Genomic DNA, 13,967 nt, shown 5'->3' on the forward strand with positions numbered 1-13,967 from the left:
CGTTTTCCAATTTTTATTTTTATGTGAGAGAAACCGAACCGAATGTAAGTACCCTCTTTTTGCAGGAATAAGCCGAATTGGTTTCGAAAATTGTACAATAATTCAGTATTTTAATGTATGGAGAAATATTTTTGTATTTATTTCACAGTAAAGTTTTTACTACAGTACGCAAACGACAGTTGGTCCACGGTTCCAAATGTATTCTCTTTGTTTCTATTGTTGTGTTTTTGTAGCATTGTATACTAACATTAGTTTAAAGGTCGTATTTCGATGTTCGTGCGTTCAACTGGAGTCGCTGAACTTTGGGCACAGTGTAGAATGAGCAGTGTTTTTATCTCCTGTACAAATGTAGGTACTACAGTTCGCAGGTTACGAATATGAAATGGGAGATACTAGAACTACTAGAAATATCTTTATAACAGTGACCAAATGAATGTTATTCAGTTTTATTTAAAAAAACAGTCTTGTTAAATTAGCTTTAATTATGTTAACCTATTAGTTATGGAATAAAACATATTAGTATAGAACATATTATTGCAATGCATATCTAAACATATTTCTTGAACTTAATAGACCCAAAATAAGGCTGTTTGGTAGTGTTATATGCTACTGCTCTCTATGTACTGTTCAATTAACAGCATTCATTTTAAAATGAGCTTTATACAGGGGATTTAAGATTTAAAAATGAAAGAAGTGTCTAGACATTTACGCTGATTACGATTAATAAATAGCTTAAGTAATCCTGCAATATATACATATCATAGCCATACGGTTTTTCTAGGATTCAAACCCCGGAGCTATTTACATGTGTACTGATCCATGGTATCAGTAATGTTCAAGCAATCTTGCAATGCAAGTCCAGCAATCCAGGTGAACAGCTCGCTAACCAATGCATTTCTGCAGGTGCACGAGCTTTGCGACAACTTCTGCCACCGCTACATCAGCTGTCTGAAGGGCAAGATGCCCATCGACCTGGTGATCGACGAGCGGGAGAGCGCGCGCCCCCCGGACGCGAACGGCGAGCGGTCGGCCCCCGACTCCAGCCACGATGGAGCCTCCACCCCCGACGTCGTGAGTACCCCCTATAGCAAAACCCATCTCATTCAGAGGCGCGATCCCCAGCTAGCACCCAACTCGACAACGAGTTATCTCGTGCACCCCTGTTCTTAGTTTGGCCATTGCAAAAACGAAGTCTATAGAGGGGTGCTCGCATTTTAGTTTTTAACGCCTCCCTCGCTTGTATACGGACCTTCTGAGGGCTTCCCATGAAGCCTAAGGAATTTCCGCTAGTTTAAGTTAAAAATCTTCGTTTTTGCAATTGGCCAACCCTTTGACGCTGTAAAGTTTTATTCATAATTCAAAATAATTGACAGTGAAGGGGTGTTTTGGGTGCGATCGTCTGACGTTTTTGACCGATGAAGTCCATCGACGTTGCGCCGTCGGTACTTATTTTGCGCTGCATTGTATACGATTTAACTTAAAACTACGTGTAACGTTGAATGTATGTTTATACTAATAACTTAGTGAATAATCTTATCTCTTCTTATCGGGAGCCGTTAACTCTTCTAGCGACTATAACTGAGCTTAGTTTAAATTAGGATATTTGGAGAACTATTTGAAAACGAAGTATACGTAAAACACTTTAACTTGCCTAAGTGAAAAAAAGTTTTAATTAGGAATTTTAAATTATTGTCATTGTTTTAAAGGTGGTAGCTGCTAATCCTCTTGGCTAGAAATATACGTAAATAGTTAATAATTTGCGTTACTAACGAAGAAGCACTATAAAAATAGAGTTCTAGTTAGTTCAATGGTTATACGTACTTGGTATACGCTAGGTGTAAAATTAGGTCCGTTATGATTCGATCGCCATTTACGCCAGTGAGCGATCTATCGCCGCTGACAGTGAACACGACCGACAATCATAATTGGATATTATATAATTGTATGTATGTGTTAGAAGTAGGCGCTTCAATGATATACACTTAGGTTTCGCGATGAGAGCTATTAAAATTATTTGCTGTATTTTTGTACATTGCAAAGCCTGTTGGAACAGTTGGAAATCAATCGCCGACCAATTCTGTGGCGGTTCTGTGCGATGACGGATGACATTTGACAGATGGCAAGTGACAGGATTGGTTGGAGTCGCGTTTTGTTTAATGCTAAGATATTTTTGGGCGTTGAGACTGATTGTTTTGTTTGTGTTATATAATTTTGTCAGTTTGTTAACAGCCATAACTTATACAGTTCTTAATCTGGTTGGTTCGGGAGTATTTTATATGTATATGAGTTTTACATGTAGTTGATTGTCTAAGTTAGGTTTTAGATTTTAACGCGGTAGATGTTCTGAATTTTCTCAATTAAATATTAACTCGTATTGTATATTGCTATTTGGTGTACGTCCATCTTGTATGTCAATGTGATTATAATTTTTTATTTTTCTGAACGGATTAAACAATAAAATGTTCTGTTTGAAATATCTTTGGATTTTATTTATAACAGAACTCATTTGGCACTAATCACTACCATACCAATCTATTGATTTAAACTATACTTTACAACCAGAGACAATTTATCTGCTTTCTACTAAGTAATGCATTAAAACAGATGGAGACAGTCTTGTCGATCAAGTATATCATATAATAATTTAAAATCAAATTTCCCAAGAGGAAAAATCCAGGAAAATCAATAGGTCCAAAATAACATTGTTAACTGTTTCAAAGCGGCGTGTTTTAAAGGGAATATTTAAGGGAAATATTGTATTTTTATCATGTACCGGGGATAAGCTCCCCCGACGGCGAGCGTTGGAAAATTGTTTCTTTACAACCCCCTACGCGATTATCTTTTGCGGCTTTCCGCGACGTGAACGCACTGCGGGAAACTTGGGAAAATAGGTTATAGAAAAGACTGACAATAGTTGTGTCAAGAGAATTGAATAGGGGTTTCGGTTCAATACCTTAATCGCAATAGTATCAAGTACTTAATAAATTTGATAGTAAGTGTACTATAGGTATCAAATACTTTAGGCATCAAATACTTTAGGTATCATTTGCTATAAGTATTAAATAGGAACTTCCGATGATAATAATAATTTTAGTGTTGAGACCACGATAAAGCTGGTGGTACTAGGAAGGCAGCAAGATAGTGGAGATGTACATTCAACACAACAACATGATCATTATTTCAAAAACCAGTAGTGCGAATAAGGACTGTCTCGTGGATTCTTTTCAAGAGCGGTTTTCGTGCGACAATCTGATATTTTATTTATTTTTTATAGTCTGCCATTGACGTTTGATGGATGCCGATTGCGATGCATGCTGAGAAAGTAGGGGTCACGATAATTGGTTCGAATATTTTGGGAATGGCGGGAAATTCGAGAGTGACAGTAATAGACTAATTGAGGTTCTTATTTTAATTAGCAAAGAGGTTCTAGCTTTAAAAGGAATTATGGGTTGTAACTTATCTGTCTTTTGACGGTTTTTATTATTATTTGAATTAAGCCGCTATATTCTTTTAAAGAAAAAAACTGTCAACTACGATGTTTCTTTATCTGTGTAGTTTCGTTCACAAACAAAACATAGATACAAAAAATAGGGAAAAATGTCCCGCAATTTTTACAAAAGAACGCAGTACACACAATGAATAATTTAAGGGCATTGGGGTAATAAAAAATAATAAAAATAAGGGGACAAAGACGGGATTTGATCCCGGATAGAGCGCAATTCGTCACGGATTCGTCACAGTGTCGACAATACTCCAGGGTTACCAGTTATGTTTCCCCATTATCCAGGAACGAGGGAATTTATCCCTTGCAATGGTAATGGTAAGATTACAAATGAAACCATATTAAATTATGTCCCTTTTAGTAACTATGAAATTAAACACGGAAAACTCATGTGCATAAAGTACATCTTTCTAAGTATTCATACTGTTTTGCTTTTAATGAAAATATCTAATAAACAAAAGGATTACAAAATCTCATTGGTTATGTACAGTTGCGCAGTCGTACCTGCGCGCACGCATACATTAGATTGTCAGTCCGTCTGGCCTGACTGCATTATTACGTAGTATTTCTCGCCAACTTTACATATTGATTCATAAATTTCTTTAATTAAATCTGTGAAATGTAAGTCGCCATTTTTCCGAAATCCAAGATTGCAGTCCAATAAACTCCTGTAAATACACAAGTAAATCATTGAAATGTTTGTCCAATGGCAACACATAAAACGCATTGTTTTATATACGTTTAAATGGCTGTGCAAACCGAATTTAGACTGCATCAACAAAATCCATTTTGGCGGCAAAACGAAGACGCCGCCCGCTCATAAAGCGCTTTTAAATTTCGAACGAGCCGCCATTGGCCGCCCTCTCGCCAATCTCGCTGAAACAAATTTTACGACAACGCTGGCCACACCGAGCACTATTTACGACTCCTGAGAATCGCAAATAATTCTATTAATAAATTAATCGTAAATGCCGTGTAATTTATTGTCATGGCGCTGCCTCTAATTATTTCCTTTATTAGAAATATTTGTTATTACCGCTTTTACGGGCTAATTCTGTTGAGGTTTGCAATAAATATTGTAAATATACTCGAGACAAAGAACAATTTCAGGCCTTTGCTTAATTATCTAATACGTTAGGTGGAAGACATGACATTCATCTCAATAAACGCCTAAGCTGTTTCGTCATATACTTTCATCATCACCTAGAGATTCTCTCTCTTATGTAGCTTGCTCATTTCTGATCATTGTGGTCAGCAAGGAAACGTGAAGCGAAAACTAGAACTATCTTTCCACAGTTTTGAGTAGTTGAGTTGATTGGTGAATCAGAAAGCGTTTCTCCAAGTTCTCATCGCCTCTGCGCATTGTATGACTGCTGTATCTGTAAGTCAGGATCGATTGCAGTCCATGGTATTCTTAACATTCGTCCCCACCAAATCTTGCAATCTGATATCGATATTAAAAATCAGGAAACGCTAGTCATCATTTATAAAGACATCTCCATAAAAGTCATCAAATGAAATCGTCCATATAAATTGTCTGATTCGAGAAATGGAAGCGGTAAAGTATTTCTATTTAGCAACAAAAGATATAATTATTTGAAAAAGTGCCCGCTGTGCCCCATTTCACGAAGTACGAGAAACTGCAGGCGGTCTATATCTTTATTATGAATTGATTGAGCGAATCTATAGATGTATTTCTTGGCTATGATTTTAAATATAGCATGCAATGAATGACGTATGTAGGATGCCTTTTTTATTTAATGGCACTGATAAAGAACCAAAGGGTTATGAAGCGTTGTATTCTGAAATTTAATTTTAAAGACAAAGTTAAAAATCTTTTTAGATCTGGACTTCAGATATCTGTATTACATCTGAATCTAATAGATAAGTAAGAATGCCAGCCAGATCAGCCTGTACCTAACACCGACTTTTTATCTAAGTCAAGCTGGTTTCATATGAGCGAATCTTTACTGCGCACATAGAATTGGTGCACAGTTTTTAGAACATACGACTTCTGGGATGCGAGTCAAGAAGCCACACGTTAGCTCACACCCACAATTCAATACTAAAGATTTCATGCGATATGTTAAATAATTCCAAGACGATAGATGTATGGAGTGGTTCTATGTATACACCACTGAGCCTACACAAATGGAATACAAATTACTTTTACAAATTCCCCTGAATTGGAGTTTTACGTCGTGTTTATCCCAGGGTGGTCGGAAATCTCTGGTCTGCAAATGGCACCATGGGGCGATCACATGCTTCAGATGTATTGAACGTTTTCCGTAATACAACTTCCTTAATATTGTCTTGTATTGTTACACTCTGATGTAGGGATTAAAGTAACCAAAATTCTTATTGGAATAGAAGATATAGTGACGGGAATTTTTAAATCAAAATCAACAATGTATTTAATCCTGTTTATTGCTTTAGAAGATTCGAAACAAATTGGTATCACCTAAATACCAAACATTTTTAATGAATTTCTTTAATTGACTTGATTTGAAATAAATATTGAAGGACGAATTTTAAACGTTGCCAGCTGAGATAATTGCTATTAATCAATTACGTATTTTTACCGAATACATTTATTTTATTGAGAGTTCAAATTATTCAATTAATATTCAGTGTTTATTGCTTTTAATAACTTACAATTAATTAGTGATAAATGCCAAAGAGCTACTGAACTTTCTCATAGACAATGTGCTCCATATAAACATGGTAACACCGGGAGTGGAAATAGCTCTTTAGAATTTAAATTTCGAATTAGATTTAAAAGTTTAATTACAGAACACCGATCGGCTTCCGTAAAAGCACAACGGCGAACACATTTTCTAATTAGCGATTGGTCACGCGCTCGCCGGCCAATCGCACTCGATTCCAAATCCGAATCGGGCAATTTGAATTTGGAACGGTTCGGCTTATGATTTGCTCACAATGTTTCTTGTATTCATCGATAACGGTCTTGTTTTTCATTTAAACGACTTCTGTGTTCGAATGTATTCAATTATCTTCAAGTTATTTATACCTAATGACACGTCAGATTTGGCACGCCCGGCCGTACAAGTTTAAATTAAAAATATAATCGTGGATCGAGGTTAAAAATGCGGATGAGAAATTCCTCTCAGGTATTAGTCGAGATTTCAAAACGAACACTTTAATTACACGTTCAGATTGGCTTTTTTCAGCTTTGAGCAAGATTCCACTATTATGAATAGCACAAAAACCTTATCAGATATCTCGAGAGCAAATGAAGATAATATCTCGAGGATAATTAAGGAGTGTACAAGTCATATTATGGGGTCTCAAGAGGCAAAAACAAAGCATGTTAACGTCGAACAAAAGAGTGTCAAAGTGATTGACGCGAAGTCAACAAAAGGAATTTTCAAATCAACCAATGTCACGCTACAAGTGGCAGCCGTCGCTAAATAAAGTGATGTCGTCACGCCAATTAAAAAAAATTATCCCCCTTAATAAGTGTCAATTCTTAACGAATGTGTGCATACGCATGATTTTTATTTCACGCGCCGGGGCAATGTCGCCGAACAAAAACTAAATGATAATAAACCTTAAATTAGAACTGTTGAAGTCCATTTTGTTAGTGAAGCAAATTTTACGATTATTTTTATTGACGCCAAGTCTCGACACTCAGTGTAGCAATTGCAGCGCGAATGGTCATACGAACCTACGCAGTCAATGAAAATTGCACCCTCTCCCACTACAATACAGTTGGATATTCAAAAATCATTGAATATAGTTTAAATATTTTACTACCAAGTAGTTGGTACTAATATGTACCGAGTCGAAGATGAATGTGGTAGAAGTGGCCATCAAATTTTAATTGTCCGTTAAAATAATAATCAATGAGGCGACTACCTTTACGTATACTAGGATAATTGGACAGCGCACATGTCTACACACTACTAATGACACATAAAAAGGGCTATAAAAATAATTCGGGGAACAACTAAATATAAAATTACATGAATTCTACAAATGAGACATTACGTATTCTAAACGACTGGAATTTCGTGAGGTGCGACGAGTATTCCGCTTTTAAAATACGCAAATTCGGTAAGATTGTCGCTTATCTTGGTATCTTGAGAATTACTGGCAGTTAATTCTCCATTTTATGGGTCGTTATTGGTTTAGACGTTAAAGTCACCACATCTCCTGCGTCTGCGATCTTATTTCTGCGTCCTACCACTAATTAGGTGCGTAAATATGCTGATGATGTCACGATGGAAATATATCTTCACTATTTACTGGATAATTTCCCGTTTAATTACGTTTAAAATTAATAGGGTAAAGTTATTATTTCGTCTAGATATATAAATACATCAGTAGTGCTACAGCCTGTTTATGTCTGGGCTTCAGATTCCTGTATATGTTTTATGATATTTTGTCAACATATATATATATATATATATATATATACAATAGGCAAGTAGTTCAGCAGCCTGTGGACACACGTCAACTATAGGGTTTTAAGTCATGCCGGTTTCCTCGCTCGAGCGAATGCGTATAGAAAGTCCATTGGTGCACATCTGAACCTACTATATATTCGGATGAGAGAGGCACGCTGAAACCACTACGCCAATTCTGATGATGTCGTATAGAGATAGTGCCTCGTTTATTGCTATTTGACCAGCTATTCTCCAGTCCAGAAAGGCATAAGGTTATTTTTTTATTTATTTATTATTTATCCCACTTCGTTGCTAGAAAGAAACACAGATAACACAATATATAAAAATTACAAGTTTACAAATGAAATAAAAGTCATACGATTTACATTTTAAAATAATCTTTTGAGTCTTAGGTTTCTTAAATTGAACTCAATTATTTTGCTTTTCTGAATCAAATAAATAAAAATCCAAATTTCCTTCTAAATTCTGAGTTGTTTTTATATTACAGTGCTGAACGATTATCTGTGTGTCTACATTGTCATGTTAACTTTATCAAATACTCAATCACTTTATAATTATCTTCCATCATAAAGTAACGGTAATCGAGCACTTAGGAAGTTAACAGCCCAAAGTTTATAAACATAGTTACAGATCATTTAAAGCATCACAATGCTTGTTTTCCCATGGCTTTTTGCTTTAGCTGTTGCTCGGTCGTAATTTATTCGAAAATCCTCGTGTTTATCCCATGGAGTCTTGGTGATTCCATACTGTTAAAAAATTCAATATCAAATAAGTATTTGTTTTCTTATATTACTAGTCTATGTAAAGGCTTTTAATTAATGTCTTCTTTCTGATCTCCATTTGGATATGTTCTTAGCTTCATCCACTTATCCCCAGGTTATCTAATTATCAAGTATGTCGTCAGCCCATAGCTTTTGCTTGGCAAGTACATGTTTTTTTTCCTGGGTGCTTCCATTATGTCCCGTTTCAATTTCAGTTGTAACTGACTTGGCTACTAATAATAAACTATCCAAAACATACAATGTTAGCTCATTTATACAGATTTCTTATTGATTTTGCCATAGCTACGACAACATTAATGGACCAACGCATTGAATTCTCAATGGGTATCAGCTATTAGATGCTGTCATTTTTATTGTATCGGTATTATGAAAATAAAAGTAAGACATTGCGTAAAGCTAGACACAAGTAGTGGGTGCTCTTCAAAAAATGTGGGAAAGAAAATTTTAAAAGTTAGCAGCAATGGAGAGAGAAAGTTTTGGACAGAGATATTTGGAGGAAGCTTGTCACAAGGATAAATATAACAAATCGGAGCTGCATTTACAACTTTGGTTATGATTGGAAATTACGGGCTTTTTATATTATCAGACGTGTTGTTTTCGCTTGAATTTCAAGTACTTTTAAGAGTCAACGCATTCCTATTTATAAGAGCGACGTAAACACATATGATAGTCGCCTCTCCGTCGCCAACACTTTCTGTACGCACGTGCTCTATGATAATAATAAATGTTGGCGCATTATTTATTTATAGACACAGTTGCGGCTGTCGTTCGTCTGTCTGTGGATCTAAAACATTCTATGACCATTAATGAAGGATCAAAGTATCCAGAAGTATCTTTGTATCGTTGGAATGTCTAAGCCAAAATTACGTGAAATTAACAACAGATGAATATTTATCATTTTCATAATCCAAATTCATTCGGACATTTCAAAACAAAACTCATCTTCGTACAGTAATATCATACGGCATTGTTTTGCTCCGACGCTATTTGCGTCGTTCCCCCCTCCTCTCGGAGAATCGTCTGAGCGCTATATTTTACCCGGGGTACGCTAAACTGTCAGAATCGCATCGGACATTCAACTCTTTATAACGAGCTACACTTAAGGCCTTTATTTTGGTTTTGGTTGAATTTTAGATTTTGTTGAAAAAGATCCGCTAATTAGATTAAGAAAAAAGTATATTAGGCAGCATAGTAGCGTGTGTGATTTCGACAAAGTCTAATCTACAGTTAAAGGTAAAAATCTGAAACTGAATCATTTATAACGCAATAAGTGATCCTAATTGATATTGTAAACATAGATTGCATACTAAATTAAAGCCCAAATCGTCCGTCTCATGCAAGACATTAACAAGCACGGTAATAATTAGTAATAAATCATGAAAATCATCGCGACGATGCATTGATAAAAGATGGTCTATATCTCAAACAGATTTGAGTAATGGCGGGCGTCGAGCCGACACTTGGCGCAGAGCTGGCCAGATAATACGGCCGTGATGGATTTCTCCTTCAATGCATTTTATATGTATTTAATGCTTTGCTTTTGTCTATGACAGAAAGCATTGGTACGCTCTTTTCTTGAAGGACCCTAAGTCGAATTGGTTCGGAAATACTTTAGTCGGCAGCTGGTTCCACAAATTTTATATACATTAACATAAAATTCATTAGTCAACACTGTCGTTTATGATTCAATTGCCATCCGTTTTTTAAATTCATAACGCTAGACGACTTTTATGAAGCTATAATAAAGTTTAAATTTTTAATTCCCAACACGTGAAATATCTTCATTTCCGAGTGGTTTACGACCGTCATTGCGACCACTTACCAACTCGTAACTACATTCTACAGTAACGAGACTCTTTATGACAGTTCGTATGATGACATCCGCTGTTCAAACAACATAAATTATTCCTCAAATCACATCTGATGCGTATTACCCACTCGTCTACAAAAAGCTCGTGTATCTCTACATCTTCACGCAACGACAAATGTGTAACAAATAAATTATAAAATCAACGGGCATGGGTTTTTATACTCACGTGTGAATTGCCGTCTCGTTTCCACTCCTAGGGTCGACCATAGCCATTTCCCGCTCGCTCGTGAATTGTCACTCCACATTCGCAGTTTATCATCAAGCGTCCTTTAATCATGACGTCTGTATTATGTATGGGGATCCTGGACCGAGTTCAGTGCACTCTTAAATTATTCATCAAATGTGGTTTACTCAACTCACTTAAGCGATACATTGTTGAGATCTAAACGTATTGGCTAGTGAGATCTCCACGCAGCGTGGCAATTAACAATTTGTCGTTAATAAATTGCCGATGTAATGCCTCGCGTCGGCTGCGGCGGGTTTAATTGCCAATTTTTCAATTGTAATTCTTTAAAATAAAAGTAGTTAGGTATCATCCTAATTAATTAGCGTGGCTATAATTAGTTGCGCAGGAGTTGCGGGGAGGTGCAGCTGTGACGTTTGACAGATGGCGACGCGACGTTGGCGCGCGCGCAGCTCTTTTGAAACCCGCCTGGAATGTAGGGGCAGGGAAACAGATCTAATTAGATGTGAATTTATTCTTTGATGGTATCGGAGCACACATCTGGCCGTGTCTTAAACGTAGCAGCCATAAACTTATCTTAACTGATACAATAAAACCGTAAAAAGCTCTCAAATGATTTACAGTACAATTTACACTTGTTCCTCCAATCATAAGCATCCCCTTGTCAATACAAGTAATGCGATAGCTATGAGCGATCATCTACATCAAGTGAGCGAAGAAAAAGCGACAATTAATGTCAGACAAAGTTTAGTATCTGACATTAGTAATATAGTAATGCCGCGTTCTTTAATCCGGGTTCAGTTTGAAAAAGTTGAAAACGCTAGATTGACTTCGAGATATGTCAATTCAATATCGCGGCTAACAAATTTGGTATTGCTATCGCGTTATTAATGTCGTGCGATAGTGAAGCTTATTTGTTTTGGTATACGGTCGTGGTTGTTCGTTTGATTTTGAGGGACTGCGGACGCATTGGTATCTTAATGATATGCTCGTCTCGTCGACCAGCTACGATTTAAACTCGTTTATCGACCATTGTCCGTCTGCTCCCAAATAAGTCGGTGAGATTAACAGGAATTCGTGTCGTTGGAAAAACTTTTTCGCGCGGGATTTTTATGAATTAATTATAGTATTTGTTACTACAGACAACGTGAATGCCTTAGAAAAGTTATGGGTTAGATTTGTCCATGTGTTTATTACAAGATTATGTACGATAATTTTAACACTGAATCGAGAGTGTTGTAGATAATGAATTCACTCTTTGATGACCGTAATATGTACATCATACATGTACAAAATATACCTGCTTTATGATTACCAATAGATAAATTTATCTTGGAGGATTTGTGTGTAAAAGTAAATAAAACTACTATAGGCAATAGATGAATAAATATTTTTGCGCAGATTTAATTTATTTTTATGTATTTAATATCAACAAAAACAGAATCTTCACGAAACTTTTCATTTAACTCCAGTATTGATTGATAACCTCTAAGAAATCTTTACTACACTATAAAAGCAATATATTTTGACACGTCTCAGACCTAGGAGTTGTCATTCCGCACGCATTTAAGTGAATATTCGTCGCACGCGCATCTCAACTAAACTAAATACATAATGGCGTAACTAGAACTGTGCTGAACGGATTCTCATGGTTCTATTATAAATATGAGTTGATAAAAGGAAATGTAATGGTGTAATTATCCAATTGTAATTTACTGATTAATTATTAAGAGCAACTAAAGTAGGTGGGGCACTACAAAAAAAACAGAATTGGAGCAAGAAAGTACTAAAGTGTTTCCCAAGGTACAATAAATGAAAGAGAGGAAGACAACTAAGAAGGTGAATAGAACTAATTAAGGAAAAAGTAGGTACATGGTAGAGATTGGTACTGTGCAGACAAGAGAAAGAGAAAAAAAATCAATGTCGTAAAGTATAAATGTATCTGAAATAACAGTTAACATTATTGAACAACTAATTTTTCTCTACTAAAATTGTAACAACTGTCTTCTTGTAATCTAGTAAATTCATCTGTTTATGCTCTTTACAAAAACAAAAATCAGATGATGAAAAGTTCTGAAAGAAAAATTAAATGATATTCAACGAACCGGAAACACCTCGATACAAAAGCTTTTTGTCTCTGAACGATGCAATGTCTAGATCTTCAAGTTGTTCTGATCCATCATAATTGATTTAAGAGTTGCATTCATACGGGTTAGTTGATAGAAATTTACTAATCAAACTTGAGAGGGTTAAGTGAATTATAAAACAGTTAATAAAAACCTGTTAAATGCGATAAGATTATCGTAGTTACGGTTAGCTCTACTACCTTCACCAAAACCCATGTTTGATAAAACTATTTTTTTATCAACTTCTGGGTTTATACACCGTAATGTTACAATCGACATCAATGAAAACCAATTCGACTAAGGAATATCTAGAGAAGAGTGTATCAATACTCGAAAAGCCGGCTAGTTCTCTGGCATTGAGAGCCTCCTACGTTGAAGGACATGTGAAAACTGTCAAGTATGCGAAATAGATTTTGGCATCATACTTATGTCCAGCCATCATTGTTTCTTAATACGTGATCATCTATGCTTGAGACCGAATTAATTCTTCCGTCTAAGACCAGTTTACTCATGATGGTGTCGTTATCACTGGCACTGTGTAGCCCAAAGGTGGTATAGCTACTATCGTGATGATATGCTAAAAATGAAGGCTAACTTACACGGCTGATCATCGGATTCCGTTTAAGTTTCAGGACAAAGCGATGTTCGATGAATGAAACATCTACCAACGAATCTAATCGAACATAAAGACACAACTCACGGGTCAAACGCCTGTTAAAATTAGCTAAAAGATGATAAGCAAATTGTTGGGTGATAGATGTCGCTCGAGTCGTCGTGTCTCAGCCGAATACCAACGAGCGTACGCTGCGCTTGCGCATACTGAGTGCTTTTCTGTGACTGATCGATACTTTGTATGTGGTGTTTGTTTTAATCTTGGATTAATGTTGATTGGTTTTATAGGGGCTTGTCAATATATCGCACTTGAATCTACGTTCATTATAGATAGCTTAGGACAAAAATCAATGATACAATGTCAATGGAAGGTCTGATATTTTGCAAAAATGTCTACAGATAAAGCCTAGATAGAAAGATATCTGATATAAAAGGATGGGGCAAACTATCTCTTACAACCT

The 13,967-nt window shown here is 36.0% G+C and overlaps 1 protein-coding gene across 5 annotated transcripts in view; it reads left to right on the forward strand.

Annotated features, from left to right (window-relative positions):
- The window catches only part of LOC111001315 (homeobox protein homothorax), a 216,801-nt gene that overhangs the window by 40,979 nt on the left and 161,855 nt on the right, over positions 1 to 13,967 (forward strand). For all 5 annotated transcript variants that reach the window (XM_022271183.2, XM_022271191.2, XM_022271204.2 and 2 more), the window contains exon 6: positions 904 to 1,071. In XM_022271183.2, the coding sequence (XP_022126875.1) occupies positions 904 to 1,071 (168 nt within the window). The remainder of the gene's footprint in view (positions 1 to 903; positions 1,072 to 13,967) is intronic.

This window comes from Pieris rapae, chromosome 11, assembly GCF_905147795.1.
Source record: "Pieris rapae chromosome 11, ilPieRapa1.1, whole genome shotgun sequence".
Lineage (NCBI taxonomy): Eukaryota > Metazoa > Arthropoda > Insecta > Lepidoptera > Pieridae > Pieris > Pieris rapae.